The 14,640-nt window shown below is 38.0% G+C and overlaps 1 protein-coding gene across 2 annotated transcripts in view; it reads left to right on the top strand.

Moving 5' to 3' along the window:
• mfsd2b (MFSD2 lysolipid transporter B, sphingolipid) overlaps nucleotides 1-14,640 on the top strand; it is a 61,463-nt gene that overhangs the window by 191 nt on the left and 46,632 nt on the right. Inside the window, exon 2 of one of the 2 annotated variants that reach the window (XM_061929428.1) lies at nucleotides 4,639-5,008. In XM_061929428.1, coding sequence (XP_061785412.1) covers nucleotides 4,649-5,008 — 360 coding nt within the window. In that variant the 5' untranslated portion in view covers nucleotides 4,639-4,648. Of the gene's footprint in view, nucleotides 1-4,633; nucleotides 5,009-14,640 lie in introns of both variants that reach the window. The other variant, XM_061929427.1, reaches the window with a different exon arrangement.

Here is a 14,640-nt window from a genome sequence, read left to right on the forward strand (position 1 = left end):
GTAGTGTAGTTGGTGATGGGTGCAGAGATTAGTATCATTCCTCCTCTACACGGGATGGCTTTTTCATGACGTTTTTTTGCACTCGCCGCCGGACACTTTATTAGGTACCCTTGCACTGTCTAATGAGAGCTAAAACTATTGTCACACACACTAACAATAGATTATATAACAATAGTAAGCATATATTAAATCATATTTCTAATATTTGGTCACAACATAGTGAAACCCAATATCTAAGTTACATTCACACCAGTGTGGGTTGCACAGGGAGCAGGTGGGTAAAGTGTCTTGCCCAAGGACACAACGTCAATGACTCGGATGGTATATTTCTAATATTTGGTCACAACATTGAGCCACATTATTAGAATGTACATCATCTACTTGTGTAAGCTAAATGTAGATTGCTCAATGTTGATGCAATTTAAGAAGATTATGTCTATGGATGTTCTCATGCATCCAGGTTGTTGTATTTTCAGGGCATTAAATTGATCACAATTGGACTGAAGACTTTTCGCCTCTCATCCAAGTCTTCATCAGTTCATGCTCATAGATTTATTTGGTCTGGACTAGAACTGACCAATCTAAGTCTAAGACTAGATCTGACCAATCTAAGTCTAAGACTAGATCTGACCAAATCTAAGTCTAAGACTAGATCTGACCAATCTAAGTCTAAGACTAGATCTGACCAAATCTAAGTCTAAGACTAGATCTGACCAATCTAAGTCTAAGACTAGATCTGACCAATCTAAGTCTAAGACTAGATCTGACCAATCTAAGTCTAAGACTAGATCTGACCAATCTAAGTCTAAGACTAGATCTGACCAATCTAAGTCTAAGACTAGATCTGACCAATCTAAGTCTAAGACTAGATCTGACCAAATCTAAGTCTAAGACTAGATCTGACCAAATCTAAGTCCAAGACTAGATCTGACCAATCTAAGTCTGAGACTTAGACACTAACAATAGATTATGTAACAATAGTAATCATATATTAAAGCATATTTCTAATATTTGGTCACAACATAGTGAAACCCAATATCTAAGTTACATTCACACCAGTGTGGGTTGCACTGGGAGCGGGTGGGTAAAGTGTCTTGCCCAAGGACACAACGTCAATGACTCGGATGGTATATTTATAATATTTGGTCACAACATTGAGCCACATTATTAGAATGTACATCATCTACTTGTGTAAGCTCAATTTAGATTGCTCAATGTTGATGCAATTCAAGAAGATTATGTCTGTGGATGTTCTCATGCATCCAGGTTGTTGTATTTTCAGGGCATTAAATTGATCACATTTGGACTGAAGACTTTTCGCCTCTCATCCAAGTCTTCATCAGTTCATGCTCATAGACTTATTTGGTCTGGACTAGAACTGACCAATCTAAGTCTAAGACTAGATCTGACCAATCTAAGTCTAAGACTAGATCTGACCAAATCTAAGTCTAAGACTAGATCTGACCAATCTAAGTCTACGACTAGATCTGACCAAATCTAAGTCTAAGACTAGATCTGACCAATCTAAGTCTAAGACTAGATCTGACCAATCTAAGTCTAAGACTAGATCTGACCCAATCTAGTCTAAGACTAGATCTGACCAAATCTGAGTCTAAGACTAGATCTGACCAATCTAAGTTTAAGACTAGATCTGACCAAATCTAAGTCTAAGACTAGATCTGACCAAATCTAAGTCTAAGACTAGATCTGACCAATCTAAGTCTAAGACTAGATCTGACCAAATCTAAGTCTAAGACTAGATCTGACCAATCTAAGGCTAAGACTACATCTGACCAAATCTAAGTCTAAGACTAGATCTGACCAATCTAAGTTTGAGACTAGATCTGACCAAATCTAAGTCCAAGACTAGATCTGACCAAATCTAAGTCTAAGACTAGATCTGACCAATCTAAGTCTAAGACTAGATCTGACACAATCTAAGACTAAGACTAGATCTGACCAATCTAAGTCTAAGACTAGATCTGACCAATCCAAGTTTAAGACTAGATCTGACCAAATCTAAGTCTAAGACTAGATCTGACCAAATCTAAGTGTAAGACTAGATCTGACCAATCTAAGGCTAAGACTAGATCTGACCAAATCTAAGTCTAAGACTAGGTCTGACCAAATCTAAGTGTAAGACTAGATCTGACCAATCTAATTCTAAGACTAGATCTGACCAAATCTAAATCCAAGACTAGATCTGACCAATCTAAGTCTAACACTAGATCTGACCAAATCTAAATCTAAGACTACTTCTGATCTAAGTCCAGGACTAGATTTGACCAAATCTAAGTCTAAGACTAGATCTGACCCAATCTAAGTCTAAGACTAGATCTGACCAATCTAAGTCTAAGACTAGATCTGACCCAATCTAAGTCTAAGACTAGATCTGACCCATCTAAGTCTAAGACTAGATCTGACCAAATCTAAGTCTAAGACTAGATCTGACCAATCTAAGTCTAAGACTAGATCTGACCAAATCTAAGTCTAAGACTAGATCTGACCAATCTAAGTCTAAGACTAGATCTGACCAAATCTAAGTCTAAGACTAGATCTGACTAATCTAAGTCTATGAGCATGAACTGATGAAGCCGACTTGGATGAGAGGCGAAAAGCCTTTTAAGAGAAACCAAACAGTTCAGTTGCGATTAATTGAATGCCCAGAATGCATGAAGAATGTTGATTATTGTGCTGTAGTTTGCAGTGGTGTTGCATGATTACACTCAGAGTTTTTTTTTTATATTTTGACCCTTCATTATCAAAATATGTTGCTAATGATATGACAGTATTAGGTTCCAGCAAATGCATAATAAATCAATAACATCCATCGCCACGTCACACTTCGAAGTCTGCCAGTGCACTCTGTTGGATGTTTTATTTAAGCGCAATCTGTGTATTTTTGTCCGAAGTTAAGTATTCTCAAACATGAACATGTCTAAATTAACTAAAATATCTATACAGCTAGTAGATGAGACCAGGCTCCTAAAGTTAGTACAGTGTATGCTTTATTTTCTATGTCTACTGTATTGGACCAAAGGAGTGTAAAGGTGACGATGTGGGTGTTATTTCATGTCTGAGGGCTCTGTTAAAGAAAATGTCAAAAATGTTTAGGTGGTAAACAGTTTATTTTATGCTAGCTATGAAATGATTCGATTTATAATTAAAAATCACTATTTAGCAGGAATTTATTGACCACGGTCAGGCCCCGAACCAATTAACAGTGATAAAGGAGGGATGACTGTGTAACAGCTTTATATAATGATATTTAAGTAACTAAAATACGGAATTGAGTGTGCAATGTAAAAAAATAAAATCTGTAGATTTTATGGTAAAATACCGGCAGCTAATACACAATGTTTTTTTTGACAGTGAAAAACTTTAAAGTGAAACATAATACTACTGTTATTTTTCTGGTGACTGAGCTGCCAATTTTTTTTAAAGAAATGTAAAGCTTTTTAAAAAAAAAATTTTTTACAATGCATTACTTTGAATGTAAAATGTTACCACTGTTATTTTTAATTTACACATTTTGCCAACTAATCAGTGTGGATGACATACTGAAAAAGCAGGAAATATATATTTGTATAGTGTTTATAGTTCCAGTATCAATATTTTTGCAAAAGTATTGATACCGTGACTTGCGAAGGTAGCAAATACAAGGCAGAATTTTCACATTAGATCTCATTAGTGTATCTAATGAAATGGCCTAGTCATATATAATGTGTTTGACAATATGACAGGCGATACAGCAATTTTGTGATTACTTAACATATCGGATGTGATTGTGATGCATGATAGATAGATGGATAGATAGATAGACAGATAGATACGGTAGTACTTTATTGATTCCTTCAGGAGAGTTCCCTCAGGAAAATTCCAGCAGCAGTGTACAGAATTGAGAACACATTTTAAAAGTAAAAAGTAAATAATGGCGGTATAAATAGAAATAAAATAGAAAATATAACAATAAGAATAAAAATAAAAAGCAACAATAAGAATAAAAATATAACAGTAAAAATAAGAATATAACAAGAGAAACTAGGCAGTAGTGACCATGTTATGAAAATGTATTGCACTTTAAACTATTTTTTTTAATTGTTTTGCATCCCCTGTCATCCTAGTAGACCCACCCCCCAACCCCCTGTATTAAAATACTACTAAAAACTACTTCTAAATTATTTAAAAGATAAAGTGTTGATAAACACTTGGGGCATGCACTACAGATACCTGAAAAGCGGGAATTAGTAAAACATGTTTATGGTTTGAGTATCGCTTTTTGCAAGTGCATCAATATTGTTTTGTGAAATAAAGTGATATGATACATTGCTTTATTTATAGTTTGTACCACCAATTAATATAGTAATACTTCCTTTTTTTTGTTATTTTGTATGTTTTTTGCACAGGATAGCACTAGCTAGTGCACCCTAATGAAGCGTCCAGTGAGTGTAGATGTTGTTGACCTATCAGGGGGTGTGTGTGTACTGTATTTGTGCTCAAGTCATAGATGTGTGTGCACATACGTGTGTCAGCATTCCTGAGCCTACATGTTGTGCATACTTGGTATTGAGTCAATGTCTATTTTGTGTGTGTGTGTTTGACATTGTTCATCCCTTTGCTGGCCTCTCCAAAGCACAGCAGCATGTGAATGGCAGCAGAAAAGAGCAAAGTTGTCAGAGAGGACGAGGAGGAGGAAGACGAGGAAGAGCTCCCTGCGTCTGGGGCCGCCCACGCGTCCGTGCACGCCCGCAGTCAGAGCCACATTCAGTTCCCGCCCCCGATGCACGCCGGCGGAGGAGGTGGCGGCCAGTGGCAAGTTCCTCGTCTCCTGGCGCACACCCGGAGTCACAGTCACACGCACTTCAACACACGCTCGCAGAAGTACACCTGCCGCCTCACACACAGCCTCTCAGCCATGGCTCGGGCGGAGAACAGGGAAACGGGGAGCGCCACGGGGAAGCTCATCAAGCCCACTGACCCGCTATTCACCACCACCAAAACCCCTCAGGTAGGACCACCTTGACCTCCTCGCTCAGGTGTCACATGTGGTGTGAATTTTATAGTTCATACAGAGCAGTGATTCAACAGTCAATTGTTACATCAACCCTAAAGTTCTGTTTTAGGTGTATTTTCCTGTCCCAGCGACTTTGTCATTCAAACATGAACTATGACGTTATCTTCCATCATTTATGAGGCAGTTATAATGGAGCCCTGTAGATCCAGCCTCGCAACAAGGGTTCGCACAAGCGTGTGACATAAACAGAAACAGAAACCTGAATGTTCTGTTGTTCTATGTTGCATCATTTGCATATTGACTAAACACCCTTAACGAATTATATTCTTGGCACATGTGCAGTTTGTTTAATTGTGACAAACCTGCAGGAGACATTATTAATAAAAGAACAAGATTAGCTTTTTTGCACTGTACATTCCTTATTCATTTAGAAAGGATGAGGTGGCGACTTGTCCCAGGGTGTACCCTGTCTTCCGCCCGAGTGCAGCTGGGAAAGGCTTCAACCCCCCGTGACTCCGAGAGGGACGGGCGGTAGAAAATGGATGGATGGATAGTTGCACCAGATTAAGCGTTGAGCGCATTTCTATGTGTAGTTTTTGAAACACACTTCATAGCACCTGACATACTCATAGTCGAAAGCCGGTGCTTATGATTAAACACTCAATAACATCATGTACAATATAAATAACCTACAAAAGGCGACACACCGTCCTATTTAATTCACAAAGAACATGACACAACACATAGCAGCTGCAGGCCGCACACAATGCTATGTAGCTGGTTTTGTTCCTTTAAATTCCATCAGCAAGGTGGTGGAGTGTGTCACTTATTTTGATAACTTTACAGTTGACATATTTGCCGCTCTACTGTAGGTGTAGAAGTAGCAACATGCAGACTAAGACTTCCTTTTATTGTCATTCAAATTTGAACTTTACAGTACAGATAAGAACAACATTTAGTCGCATTAACTCGTTGTAGTGCAGGATAAAAGAGCAATAAGGTGCAGATATAAATAAATAGATTATTGCACAGATAAATATATTGCACTTTTGCATATGCATCCACGTTTATGGATGTATGTTATATTGTCTTTTTATTGCAACGAGTTTATCTGTTTTTGGGAGGAATTGAGGGAATCATTATTATGCGTTCAAGAGTCTTACAGTAGTAGGTAAGGCTGAAATTCCTAGTCCTGGACTATATTTGTGTGATCTCATCTTATTTGGCAGAGTTGGTGGAAATAATATATAAACACAAAAAGTAGTTACTCTAAAAACATAACTACTGTTCAAGGACTTTCAAACTAATTCATTTAATATTAAATATAAATTACAAGGGGTGTCCCGATCCAATATCGTTGTCAGATATCATTCTGATATTAGCAAAAACAACAACATCTAAATGTATTTTAATAAGCACACAAGGTTAGGTTTTTCTTGTATTTTAGTCAGTTCATTTACAAAATGTAAACATGGTAGGTAATAGGCTACAAAAAGCTGGCAGCTACACAACAGCTTACCACACAATCGCACACAAGCTAGACATACGTAATAAATGTCCAATATTGCAGTCTAAAAGAGCACATTTGTCAAATATAAACAAGTATCAAATACTTAGATTAATTGTTTCAGACATGTTACATTAAAGAACAACATCATGTTATATTTGCACAATTGAACATATCTGAAGAGTAGGAAGAGGCAAAGCTTAGTTAATCCTAACTACCCCTTCTTCATGTATGTTTAAATTAGATCAATTTCCTGTGTGAGAGTAGTTGGAGAACAATATAAATACATTTCAGTGAGTAAATAAAGCACTTACACTGAGTAAATGTACGCACAGGTTTGAAAATGTTGACTTAATTGTTATTCCAGAGATAAGCTCATGAAGTAATAACTTATTGGTGATAATCAATGAATGAAATGTATTAGTCAAGTTGTTATTTTTGACGACTTTAAGACAAAGTCTTTGTGAGTTGTGTCTTTTATTTCCTTCTAGTCGAGATGATTTCATTTCCAAGTAATTGTCCAGTTACTTGATGTCTTTGAAAGAAAGGACTTTGAATTCCTCATGTCCTCCATTTAGCTTGATGTAGATTTAACAGTTAGTCTTGTGTGTACCCGGAATTTTCCCCTGCTTCCTCACCTCGCGTGCTTTCTTGGCGATGTCAGCGTTGCGACGTTTGTTCCTTTCAGCTCGACTGTTTAAACTTTTTAATTTGTTGGTGAACTTTATAACGATGACACATGTGTTGTTATACCTGCTAGACTTTGGAACAGGTGTTGATGTTGTTGGCATCTACTTTCTTTCACTATGATTGCATAGAAGGTTTAGCTACCTGGTGATCCGTTGAAGTAGCTGCATCTTATACTCCTCTTTTAGCAGCTGCTCTGCCATAAGACATGCGTCATATCAGAAGCCCAGTCATCGCATTGTTCATATGGCTCTTACACTTCTTGGATCAGACACATTATTTTTTATATAATGTCATCCTTTTCATCATTTCTTTTTTTTAAATATTAACCTTCTTTTCATGTCCATCTACTTGCCGATCCTCACTTCCTTAATGTGTTTTCAGAACTGTCTATCAAGCCTGGAATTATGGTCAAGATCTGTGGTCGGTAAAAGTGCTGAAATAGTCCAAAAACTTTGAATCAATGTTGAGCTCTTTTCCAGTCCATCCTTCCTCACAGGAAGTGGCATAAACAATATAAAAATAAAAAAATATAGTTGCATTTTGCTTACACATACAAAGTCTCCAAGGCTTTCTACATATTAGAAAGTATCTAGTAACAAATGTGTCCCCATCATTCAACTTACTGTGTCGTGAGCTTAACTTAATGACGTATCACTCCACTTCAACTTAAAGACAGCCTCAGTCCATTCCAGATGGTGATCCATCCATCCATTTTCTACCGCTTGTCCCGTTTGGGGTTGCGGGGGTGCTGGAGCCTATCTCAGCTGCATTCGGGCGGAAGGCGGGGTGCACCCTGGACAAGTCGCCACCTCATCGCAGGGCCAACACAGCTAGACAGACAACATTCACACTCACATTCACACACTAGTTAGTTAAAGTTAAAGTACCAGTGATTGTCACACACACACTAGGTGTGGGAGATTATCCTCTGCATTTGACCCATCACCCTCACCCTCTAGGAGGTGAGGGGAGCAGCGAGCAGCAGCGGTGTGAGTGTTTTTAATACCTACCATTGTTCTCTGACTAATTTCACTCAATCAAGTCTTTTCAAACATTATAAACAACTAAAATAAATAAAATAATAAAAGTATGTAAGATTCCTGCTGATTAAATTTCGAATGAATATTAGTATCGACCAATACTCAAAGCTCCATCGGAAGTGAAAAAGTTGTATCGGGATGATTGTGCAAATTACAAAGAAAAAAAAAAGAAGAAGCGTCATCTGCTGAATATGGTGAGGCACTAACATGCCTACCCCTATGCAGTATCTGTGCTTTTTATAACTTTTATAACTTCTAAATAACTTACAATTGGACCAAAGAAAGTTGTGAGTGCCAGCACTGTGATAAAGTAAGGAGAGAAAAAAACTATTACAGCAAGAAAAATCTAATTTTGGGGTATCTGGAACAGAATCAGAATCAGAATCAGAATAGTTTTATTGCCATTGTTTGAGAACGGGTTCACAAACTAAAAATGTTTCTTGGTGCAATCGTGCAACATAAAACACATATAACACAGAATAGGTAATAATGGAAACAATAATAGTTCAAGTTAAAGTACCATATAGATTGTTTCTTATGGTGTTTCTTATGGTAAAAACTGCTTCAATTTTCATACAATTCAGTTTTAATCTGGCTTTTTATAACAAAAACCAAGGCGTGACTGTCGTTATGAGTTTTAAAAATCTATTTATATTCTGACTGTCCTTTTCTAATAAATAGTGATGTCTAAAGTCAAACAAGCAAATTTGCTGTTTGTGAAACTTTGTAACAAGTTTGCGTGCCTTGAGAGCTCAGACATGCATTGTCATGTTCATGCCGTGTTTGACGTACGGCACATTTAACGACACGCATTGTCACTTAACCTGTTTTAAAACACAAATGTGACGCCGGCCATAAAAAAAGATGCTTTCAGAACTCATCTGTGAATAATAGGACCATCTAGGGAAAGCCCTATTTCTGTTCACAGGAGGTTTGGATGAGTTTGGTGTGGAAGTACAAGCATTAAAGTCCCACATTAATGACCCCTGACCTCACAAATGAACAAAAAATAGCTGCAGAAGACACAAACCTTGTCACATGTCCCAGCAGTCCCCTTAATGCTAATCCAAGTTGCGTTTGTCATCGATACCAATCTCAGGCAGACTCCACGTACCCCTATGATGCAATGCCGTTGTGGTTAGTCACTCAAGGTTTGTCGTCAAAAGTATTTTTCTTTGTTTTCCATGACAATAATTGATTTAGAGGCAAAGGGGGTTAGATAAACACATTCTTTTAAACATGAATTTGTTATTTCTGGACCACCTCTTCAGAATTGTAGCGTTTGCTTCAAAGCATCGTAAAGTGGTTGAATCACACCTCAAAAATGTCCCCTTGTTGTTCTGCGTCCCAAAGGACAGTAACACCTTTCTCATTGGCGACAAAGATGTAACTGCCATTCAAGCATGAAAAGAAGGTAACCACTTTTAATACTTGTTACAGTTTGAAGTTTAATGAATGACAAAAGTGTAATGAGTCATGTCTCAGCTGTTTCTAAAAGGCTCTATTGGTATGAACGTGTAATAGGAAGTTAAGCAGGGTATTTAGGGGTATTTATTAGTATTTAAACAAAAACACAACAAGACCCTAAGGTGACAAAGGTGTAGTGAGTCACGTCGCAGATGCTCCTAACACAGTTTAAAAGTGTAAAAAGAAGTTACGTGTTACGATTAGGACAACAAATAAAACATTAAAGCTCTGACTAGGGGTGTCTCGATCCAACATTAATATCAGATATTGGTCCGATATCAAACACAAAAACAAAATAGGGATTTTATTGGCTTGAATCTAAAATTTTTGATACAAGTGCTCCGATACAAAGCAGTCCTGCAGTGCGTTTACCTGCTACAAAATGTCTTCCAAAAAGCACACAAAGTTGGTCTTTTTTTGTATTTTAGTCAAGTCATTTACAAAAGTTAAACATGGTAGGCTATATAGGCTACAAAGAGTGAGCAGCTACTCAACAGCTAAGCACACAATAGCACATAAGCTAGACATACGTAATATGTTTTCTTAATTGAGCAATATTGCAGTCTAAAACAGCACATTTATCAATATAAAATAGTATCAAATAATTAAAGTTTATTTGTTTCACACATTAAGGAACACCATCTGGTTGTATTCGCACAGTTCTGAAAAGGAGTAAGTTGAAAGAAGCAAAGCTTATGTTTAATCTTACCTACCCCTTCTTTGTGTATTTTACTGATAGTTCATTCACACCATACCTTTTATATGTTTACATTACGTTCACTTCCTGTGTGAAAGAAAGGAAGGTGTTGGAAAACAATATAAATACATTTCAAATACCAATCAAACCCGTGGAGGCATTGCGAAGATATTTATGAAATATGAAATAACCGTTTGGAATTTGTTCTGATTTGTGACGTTTTCTGACTTGTGACATCTGCAGATACTGTATATCCATATATAGTAGAAATGTACCCCCAAAAAAATAATGTACGAGTGTTGGTAGTTGGCACAACAACATGCCAAAAGTACAACCCGAAGAACACAATTGCTTTGTTGTTGGTTGTAATAACCAACGTAGGTAGGTGACTACACACACCTCCGGTCTCATCTGAAGAAGTAACAATTAAGTTCCTGGCTAACTTTTTCATTTCGTGGCAATGTGCCTCCAACTTGGGAAGAAGTATCTCCTCGTGTGTGCAAACAACCTCTTTGAATGTGCTTCTCAAACCTGCGGCAATATAAAGATGGATTTTTCCAAAAGCTACATTTAGTGACTGATTTTGTGACTACGATTTATGGTAATGAGGGAGACAAGGAAATGCTAAGTATTAACAGTAGATTGGCAATGTTTGAATGATATGGTAGCAATGTCAGCTCAATTTGCAGTGGAGCTTGTAGTTTAGTCTTCTAATGTAGGACAACAGCTTCACCAACCTCCAGGAATATAGATAATATTTTTTCTAAAAGCTACTTTTAAGGATAAAATTAATGGGGACACTGTTATGATCTGGTGTTGGATCATAGTTTATTTTGGGTTTTGAGTCACTTGTGATATAAGTTATGTTTCAGCACCCCTGTTTTGTGTTGTCTTAGGAGGGGGGTACTGTTATGATCCAACACCAGATCATAACAGTACCCCCCTCATAAACAGAAACGAACAAAACAAGCGAACACAAGGAGAGCGTGCCTAGCACAAGGAAAGCTAACGGAATAGCACACACAGGGAAGGCATAAGGCAACGCTTAGCTTACGGACACAAGGAATAAACGTGACAGTTGCGTAAAGCAAACAAAAGCACCAGGCTGAGTGACGGTACAAAAGCAGGACTAAATAGCTCTCTGATTAGTGCCCGGGAACAGGTGTGAGTCCCGAACCCTAATCAGATGCAGGCGAAAACAATCAGTACCCATGACAACCAAGACAACACAAAACAGGGGTGCTGAAACATAACTTATATCACAAGTGACTCAAAACACAAAATAAACTATGATCCAACACCAGATCATAACAGACACAGACATAATACTAACCATTTCGATGCTTTCATTCCAAGCCTTTCTTCTAAACTTTCTTCTTCGGTTCCTTTTTGCTCCGGGCCTGACTTTAAACTCGTACATATATACTCAGTGGCCTTGTGGTTAGAGTGTCCGCCCTGATATCGGTAGGTTGTGAGTTCAAACCCCAGCCGAGTCATACCGAAGACTACAAAAATGGGACCCATTACCTCCCTGCTTGGCACTCAGCATCAAGGGTTGGAATTGGGGGTTAAATCACCAAAAATTATTCACGGGCGCGGCACCGCTGCTGCCCACTGCTGCCCACTGCTGCCCACTGCTGCCCACTGCTCCCCTCACCTCCCAGGGGGTGAACAAGGGGATGGGTCAAATGGAGAGGACAAATGTCACCACACCTAGTGTGTGTGACATTCATTGGTACTTTAACTTAACTTATATAGGGACGGCGTGGCGCAGTGGAAGAATGGCCGTCCGCGACCCGAGGGTCCCTGGTTCAATCCCCACCTAGTACCAACCTCGTCATGTCCGTTGTGTCCTGAGCAAGACACTTCACCCTTGCTCCTGATGGGTGCTGGTTAGCGCCTTGCATGGCAGCTCCCTCCATCAGTGTGTGAATGTGTGTGTGAATGGGTAAATGTGGAAGTAGTGTCAAAGCGCTTTGAGTACCTTGAAGGTAGAAAAGCGCTATACAAGTACAACCCATTTATCATTTATTTATTTATATGGTAGGAAGCTAAAATCTGTTAGACTTTGACTTCCTCTATTGTCATTCAAATTTGAACTTTACAGTACAGATAAGAACAACATTTTGTTGCATTAGCTCGTTATAGTGCAGGATAAAAGAGCAATAAGGTGCAGATATAAATAAATAGATTACTGCACAGATAAATATATTGCACTTTTGCATATGCATTCACGTTTATGGATGTACGTAATATTGTCTTTATATTCCAGCGAGTTAATCCATTTTTTGGGGGAATTGAGGGGATTGAGGGTTGCTGTTGTGGAAAAGTTTTGACTTCAATGATAAATGTAACAGGTGTCATGTGAGAGTGTAACGAGTCACGCAGCAAATACGTGTGATTTCAAGTTGGTCAAATGCAAAAACAATAGATTGGTCTAACTTAATTTGGATAAAATGCATACGGTGACAATTTTGTCCCATTTAATTTTTTTTACTCATATCATGATTCTTATGGCGTACCATAAAGATGCCACAAAAAGCCAAAGAAAAAGCAAAACGGGTGCTGAGATAAACTTTAGATGCTAGTGTGACCTCATGCATGATGGGGATTTTAACTGCTACATTAGATGCATATTTTCTCTGAACATTTCAGGTTAGCAATTGTGTGACCTCACAAGCGTTTTGAGTTTAAACTGTTGTACAGTATTTACATTTGAAAAGACAGCAGATTCAGATCTGGATTCTCTCCTTCCCGGCCTTCCAAGGCATTGTGGTACTTAGAGTTTGCTTCCTCTGTGAGCAAACAGCAAGAAGCATTGAAGCCCATTTCTGTTTTTACCTATTTATTACATGTTTAATTCTGCATGACTGACTGTCAGTCATGAGTTTTCCTGCTCTAAGTGATGCACAGGATGACGCCACTGACGTGTGTCCTCCTGAGAGCAATCGTCTTCTCTAGTGGATTTTGCGCTTTGCAAAACAAGGCTTTTTTCCCCCCAAGGAATGTTTACCTTTGACAAAAGAAATAGACCAAAACACAAATGTCCACTGCAGAGGACGCTTGTTCTTAAAGGGGAACTGCACTTTTTTTTAAAATTTTGCCTGTCATTCACAATCATTATGTAAGACATGTTGATGGATGTATTACTTTTTAATGCATTCTAACTCGTACATAAACGTGAAAAAAAGTCAGCTTACAGCGGAGCCAATGAGAGGTCCTCTATTCCGCCCATAAAACCCAATAAATAACCATCCAAAAACCGCCATACAATACTCCATTTACATTACATGACTTGAATAATAACCAAGTATTAGTGATATTGTTATTATAAGCGCTAACGCAGACAAATTATTTACAGCGGCGCCGTGATCACTAGCTTGTGTCCCTATGTTGACATCATTGACTGATGAGCTGCTTCCTCGTTCGTCAAACTTTTTTGTAGATCATAAATCATGCATCTCACCTGGATAGTAGAAGGAAGAGGATGCATTCTGACAAGTTGCTACACTTTGACAGCCAATTTAGACAATGGCGAGAACAACACAAAAAGACGCTGGGTTCAACCCCTATTTTCTTCGTGAGGATTATGAGACATTTTTAATCCAAACGAGAATATGTGAACATCCTATCAGTCGGCATCTTAATGACAGCAGACGTTGCACAGTAAGTGATGTTTTATTATGTTAGTTGGCCTTAATGAAGTTTGCAGTGAGCAGTGTTGGGTTAGTTACTGAAAACCAGTAACTAGTTACAGTTACTAGTTACTTTATTTCAAAAGTAACTCAGTTACTAACTCAGTTACTTACACCAAAAAGTAATGCGTTACTGTGAAAAGTAACTATTTAGTTACTTCTTCTACTTTTTTTTTTTTAAAGCTCCCATTAATGCCCTTTTAGCCTTCATTTCAGTACTGTTATTGCACTGGAGAATAATACAATCTGTTGATCAACTTGACATGCATTTGCATCACTGAACTCTGCTAAGCAATGTGGTCTACATGTAACACACAAACAATGTGGTCTACATACAACACACAAACAATGTGGTCTACATACAACACACAAACAATGTGGTCTACATACAACACACAAAGACAAAGATATGTTTCAAAGGGCCAATTTATTTCAGGCCAGAACAAATTGACAAAACTATTTTAAATAGCTGCAACATAATGGCACTTTAACTTTAACTTTAAGTAGATAGGATCTTTGATCCTAGACAC

This window comes from Nerophis lumbriciformis, linkage group LG34, assembly GCF_033978685.3.
Source record: "Nerophis lumbriciformis linkage group LG34, RoL_Nlum_v2.1, whole genome shotgun sequence".
NCBI classification, from domain to species: domain Eukaryota; kingdom Metazoa; phylum Chordata; class Actinopteri; order Syngnathiformes; family Syngnathidae; genus Nerophis; species Nerophis lumbriciformis.